Here is a 6,882-nt window from a genome sequence, read left to right on the forward strand (position 1 = left end):
CTATCAATTTATACTTAATAAAAAAATGAAATAAATTTAAGTAGCACACTAATAAATAGATTCCTACATTGAAATATGTATTAGGCGACATTGAACAGGTATTATATCATAATTTTGATAAAAATCTAAAATTTTAAAGTAAAGATATTAAGGTGCATAATTCTTATTTATATTTATCCATTTTTTAAAAAATATACAAATTATAAAAATAGATTTTATATAAACCGTGCATTGCACGAGTTCTAACCTAGTAATTACGAAGTATATAAATATAATTTAATGACTTGCTATATGCTTTTTAGTTTTTATGTACCAAAAAATAAAAAATTAAAAAATTAAAAAATAAATAAAATTAAAAAATAAAAAAACTGATTTTTTATTTTTTAAATGTGTAAACTCAACCTAATGAATGGATAAGATAAATTCTAACAATTGAAGGGTTGTAATTCACTCTATTTTAAAATTGTGGCTTTTGCAAAAATTGTCCAACAAACAAAACCAATGTAATTATGCAAACATTATACATATCAGTTAGCAAATTAGAGAGTGGAGAATACATGGATAGGCAGGATAACAATGCCACACGAAGAGTTGTCAATTTTTATATTCTTTTAACAGACGAAAAATACAAGAAAATTTATCTCAATACTATTCTTCACTTTCCCTTTTTTTTTAAGTGCACATTTTAACTTTTGCACTATTTACGTTCACCACGTTAACCAATGTTATATTATGTTATATACGTATGATTAAATAGTCACTAAGTACTTGTTAAACTGTCTCAACGAATAGTTTTCAAATATCAACTTCAACTCTAAAATAGATCTGGTTCATACGAATTTATTATGAATCACTAATATTAGGGTCACTATGCTTAAATGTTGATATTTTAAAATAGAGTTGTTAAATTAATTAAAAGGTCACTATGTCAAAATAAAGGTTATAATGTTAAAATAAAAATAACAGTGTTATAATAAAGGCCATATACATAAGACATTAATATGTTTTATAATGAGAGTTTTAATACACAGGTCACAATGAATATAAAGGTCACTATGTTAAAATTAAGGTCATTATTTTTAATATAACGTCATTTGACACGTGTAAATCTCAAGATCTACAATAATATTATAGTTAACTAGATCCACACAAAACTTAATAAAGGTCACTATTTTAAAATTAGGGTTGCTTTATTAAGAGTAGGGTCATTATATATTTGACATCACGTTAGCTAGTACATCAAATTTACAATAATATTATTGTGAATTTGCTAATATTGTCAATATAGGACATTTAATTAAGATAGAGAGACAAAAAGTAGTTGATTTGGTACTCATATGATTCACGGGGTTTCAATTAAAAAAAGTAATAAAAAAAATAATAATGATAACAAGGTGACGAATTATTAGTTACTATCGAACAACTATTAGTATTCGCGGTAGGTTAACCATTAACGCATAGCTGCTATTTGTTAGAAAACAAATAGAATTAAAAAATGTACCACTATATGCATAATAGGTAAAGGTAACAGGTGGTAAGTATTTTGGGAGAAAATATTCAACCTATAGGATGACAAAAAGTACAACTACATGCATAATAGTACACAAAAAGTATTATTAAGACAACTTATACTTTAATTGTACATTATACATACATAATGGTACATTATAATGTACCACTGTAGAGTCAACTTTTTTCATTTTAATTCGAAAGTTTGCCAAATTTACATTTCTACCATCATATATGCATTTGTAAACGAATAGCAGGCTAGCACCTAAGATGCACTCCCTATATGCAACAATTATTAGTATTATTTTATTTTTTTTAGTATTCTTGATCCTTCTTTTATTATTTTATTATTTTTATTTAGAGGGTGGTGCAGTGGTCTGCCAACCATCTATAAATAAGGCTTTTCTATAAACATTATTTGTATCTCAAAATTCAAAATCCATATTTTTTTTTATAATTAATTTCCTAAAGTATTTTTCATTCAAGTATGGGAGTGACAGGAAAGCTTGAAGTTGAAGTTGATATCAAGTGTCATGGAGATGTATTTCATGAACTATTTGGGAAGAAGCCACACCACGTCTCCAAAATCGTCCCCGACAAAATTCATGGTTGTGAGGTCCATGAGGGTGAATTTGGCAAGCCTGGTTCCATCATTCTATGGAACTATACTGTTGGTAATGCAACCCTAATCTATCAATTAACTCGATATTATAAATTGTTATCCTCATCGTTATCGTTACATTCTAACCTATCATAATATGCTCATATAAGTACTTTATAATGCTTTATTTATTTATGACATTATGGCACCAACTCATATTGTTATTACTACTATTAGTATTGTTTATATATATTTCCTTTAATTGTTTGTTTTTAATTTGAACATATTTTTTTTGTGTGCAATTAAGGAAGAGAATAGAAAAGGTTATGATCAACTTAATAAAAATGAATCGAAGCCTTAATAAAGACCAACCCGCCCTTATTACTAGCTTTAAAGTTATTTGAATAATTTTTTTATTTATCTTTTCTAATCAAATCTGTTTCTTAAGTCGCAAGTCAAATGATGTATGATTGCAAGTATATTGAAATAAAAGAAGCTAATATGATTCAATATAGTCATATATAGTGTGTTGCCGACTATATAAACTTGGAGTTTTCTGTTGTAAGGACTTGCTTATACTTTCATTATTGATACTCCATATAGTGTGTTGAAAACATTCTCTTAGGTCCCCAAAAAAGCAAGGTTTATTGACCTAGCTACATATGTTACTGATCACTTTTGTACTTCGTACTTTGTAATACTCTTTTTGGCATAGTTGATAAGTATTTGGAAATTATCTACTAGCTATTTATAGAATGTTATACAATATTTAGAATAATATAACAAAAATATTAATTTACCTGTAGCTTTGTTGTTAACTCAAATAAAAAAAATTAAAAAAAAAAAAAAAAAAAACTTTATAGAAGAGGTGGTGAATCTGAAAATTTGAGATTTGAGAATCCCTAAAAAGAAATTTATAAAAAAATTCATGGGTTTTTTTTTTTTTTTTTTTTCCTTTTTTCCTTTTTTTGAATTGATTTATTGATTAGTTAAATATCTAAATGTTTATGTAAATGTCATTTTGTACTCATGGGCACACTTAAGAATATCCCTTAATACAAATCCGTAAGATAATATATCTAAGATCAGAGGACGATGCGCATTGCAATTTAACAACTTTTTATATTTCAAGCATACCCAACAATATAGAGCCTACTCGAATCTTATAATTAATTCGAGTTCGACTTGGTCAGATCTCAATTGACGTAAAAACTCTCCTACAAGTGTTGTGTTCCCAAGTTTGAAACCGTATATACTTGGTTAGTTGATATAGAACAAGTCCCTTGCCAGTTGATCCAAGCACGCACCTATAGGTTTGAATCTAAAAACTTTTCAAAAACTAGTAATTCATTTGTAATGGAGATCTTGATCTCCAATAATAATCTAGAACTAAATATTTGAAAATTTTGCTAAAATCACCATGTCGCCTTGTATATACTTTTTGTTCAAGTAACACCACCATTTACGAATGATTTGAATTGTCCAATTTAATTACTTTTATACATTTTAGGGGTCTATGCAATTCACCTTAGTGTCACTTATTTTTGGAAAAATAAGTTCAACTTCATTTAGATAAGATAAGTTGAGGAAAAATAAATTCTGAAAAGAGTTGATAAGAGTTACCAAGTTCGAATTCCAACTAAAATAAGTTCCGACAAGATTAATAAGTGAGTGCTAAGAAGCTCCGGTAAAATAACATAAGTTCAGATTAGTGTAAAGCAGGTGAATAAAACTATTCATGTCATTCATGCATCCATCCATCTTTTTTGTGATTCTTGTATGTATAATTGCATTGCATGTTTATATATCACTACCAATCATAGATTAAACATAGTTAATTTTTCAAGCATATATGAATTACAGATGGGAAAAAATGTGTTGCAAAGGAAGTAGTTGAGGCCATAGATGAAGAGAAAAAATCAGTGAGATTCAAAGTCATTGAAGGAGATCTTCTTAAGGAATTCAAGAGCATAACTTTTAGCATTCATGTTGTTCCAAAAGGTCAAACTACTGCAGTAATGTGGGCTGCTGAGTTTGAAAAAATTGCTGATGATGGGCCCTACCCTACCAAAATTATGGACTTCTGTATTCATCTCACTAGGGATATCGAAAAGCATCATCTCAAAGATTAATTATTATATAAATAATATTATCTATATGCATGCATGATTAATGCTTGATAATATTATTTTCTATGCATGAATTGAATGAACGAATGTATGTATGAATGATGGAATTCTAGATCTTATGTACTACTTGGTTTGTTGTTGTATGGTTTGATTGAAGAATGGTGTTAATTATTGCTAGCTAGTTACCAGTCTTTATGTCAAATTGGTAACTATGCTTAAGCTTAATATTGTAATGTATGTGTATCTTTATTTGATGTTGAAATAAATGTTTGATTGTAAGAATAATTATATTGTGTGTATTACTATATATGTAGAAATTTGTACTACAGTTTTGATCGATTTTTACTTTTCTTAACATAACGTCACAACACACCATCATAATTATTATTCTCTTTAAGATAGATGTGTATTGAAGAATCGAATAATTGTAGTTTGATCATTGCTTGTTTATTGCCTTAAAAGTTTATTTGTAGATGATAGCTATTTATCAAAAAAAAAAAAAACAAAAAAAAAAAAAGATACACAAGATCGAAGATGTCACTTGTCACTATGTCCGACGTGTCTTTTACGTACTGTGCATCTTATTTATATTGTTGAATGTATGTAATAAATTTATTATCTCAATCACATGTTTTAGCAAAAGACATTTTTTTTTTGTATTTACTAATATATTAATTTATTTAATTAGGTAATAACCAAAAATTGATTGATATTTCACATTTTCTTAGAAGTTAAACATATGATATAGTTGTTGAACACAAAATTTATTATTATATAGTCATATGTAATAAACCATTAGTCTAAGAAACAAAATATTAGAGGTATTTGAAAAAAATTAAAGTGATGTTTTAAAGAAATATCTTTAATATCAATTATTTGAAACAATTTATTTATTACTTTTTGGCAAAATTCAATGATAGTCCATCTAAAAGATGTCCAGGCGATAATGATAGTATCTTGTACCTGAACCAGTCTATAATTAAAAAAGAGTTAGAATAATAATTTAGGTAAATGTGTATTGAAGAATTAAAACACAAAATAAAAAGATATACATTTTATGCAAACATAATATATAAAATTTGGAATAATATTATCATAGTTGTATTATACAAATATTCTAAAAATAAAATTAAAGATTTTTTGCTAAAAGAGGAGGGGGATTTTGAAACGAAAAAAACAGCACTAGGAAGTGAGACGTGTCATTCATGATATCTATTTTAGTATTATGATATCAATATATCACTCATATTACCCTACATACCTTAATTTGTAACCATATACTACTCAATATTATTAATTTGTCTTCATGGATGTATACGTTATTTTCAATTTTTTTTTTTAAAAAAAAAGGTAAGATACGGGTAGAGACTAGGATTGTCTTCTCGCAAGACCATGTCCTAATCTATCAAAAAGTAAAAATAAGAAAACTTGCTATCCAAAAAAGGATCAATATCCTGATGGGTCGGGGTAGAGTAAGCAAGGGAAGCAACATAGTCTACAGCCCGATTGCCTTCACGAAAAACATGATGAGACTGAAAGGCTTCAAAGGACTCCAAAATAGTCTTAACATCATCCATCAACAACTGGAGCTTCCAAGGACAAGTAAAAGAACCCTACAAAATATTAATAACAGTTAGATTATCACCTTCAATAAAAATATTAGAAATATTATGATCCCGAGCTAGAAGAAGACCGTTACGAAGGGCTATAGCTTCAGCAAGGAAGGTCGGGCATGAACCTAAATTATAAGTGCGACTAGCAATATGGTTGCCAAGATGGTCTCTTAGAACAACCCCTGCAGTAGCGGAGTTTTGGATAGCTGAACCATCAAAATTAAGCTTACAGTAACCTACTGGAGGGGGAGACCAAGAAATAACAGGAGGGGGAGGTGGAGAAGTCGGAGGTTGCTGGGAACTTGAATAATGATAAATATCATCTAGAAAGAACGAGAGAGCCATTCTTGGTAAAGGGAGAAAGCACGAGAAAACACAGAACTTAAATTACCAGCAGAATTCTTAAAAAAAAACTGCATTACGACATTTCCAAAGACTCCAAAGAAGGAAGGCAAATTTAGGGAGAAGACGAGGAGAACTAGATTTAAACAAGTGGAAGAGGTCCGAGAGTTGAGTGGAAGAAGGCAAAGGGTCGAGCCAATTACGAACAGAAGGAGAGGACCAAAGATCAGAAGAGAAGGGGCAAAGTTTATAAATGTTGTTGAGATTTGACATGGGAATTACAAAAAACACAATGAGTAGGAACATCAACATGACGAGAGGCTAAAGTTTGATGGGTGGGAGGCTGTTCAAAAGAAGTTGCCACAAAATATTTTAATTTTAGGCGGTATATCTAAATCCCAAATCCAGTAGAACTCCCATTTAGAGGAGGAAGGAGAATGAGAGTGGGCCAACCATGTTGCCGATTTAACAGTAAAAAGCCCATCTTTAGACAAACCCCAAATAGGAGCATCCGGGATCTGATATATAGGCAGAGGGATTCCAGGAATACGCTGGACTAAGTCATAAGGAAGGTGCAATAGACGAAGGGAAACATTCCAAGTATTTTCAGGGGTGATAAACATATCCACCATAGCATCAATATTAGGAATTTGATTAGGGTCTAAATTTAAAAGAGCAATAATATTGG

At 29.3% G+C, this 6,882-nt stretch overlaps 1 protein-coding gene across 1 annotated transcript; it reads left to right on the forward strand.

Moving 5' to 3' along the window:
• Nucleotides 1-1,921: 1,921 nt before the first annotated feature.
• On the forward strand, nt 1,922-4,527 carry LOC110716842 (MLP-like protein 43). The gene is made up of 2 exons (XM_021895488.1): nt 1,922-2,183; nt 3,974-4,527. Exons 1-2 carry the CDS (start codon nt 1,997-1,999, stop codon nt 4,240-4,242), a joined length of 456 nt encoding a protein of 151 aa, XP_021751180.1. The 5' UTR covers nt 1,922-1,996; the 3' UTR covers nt 4,243-4,527.
• The last annotated feature ends 2,355 nt before the right edge of the window (nt 4,528-6,882 follow it).

Source organism: Chenopodium quinoa, unplaced genomic scaffold (genome assembly GCF_001683475.1).
Source record: "Chenopodium quinoa cultivar QQ74 unplaced genomic scaffold, ASM168347v1, whole genome shotgun sequence".
NCBI lineage: Eukaryota > Viridiplantae > Streptophyta > Magnoliopsida > Caryophyllales > Amaranthaceae > Chenopodium > Chenopodium quinoa.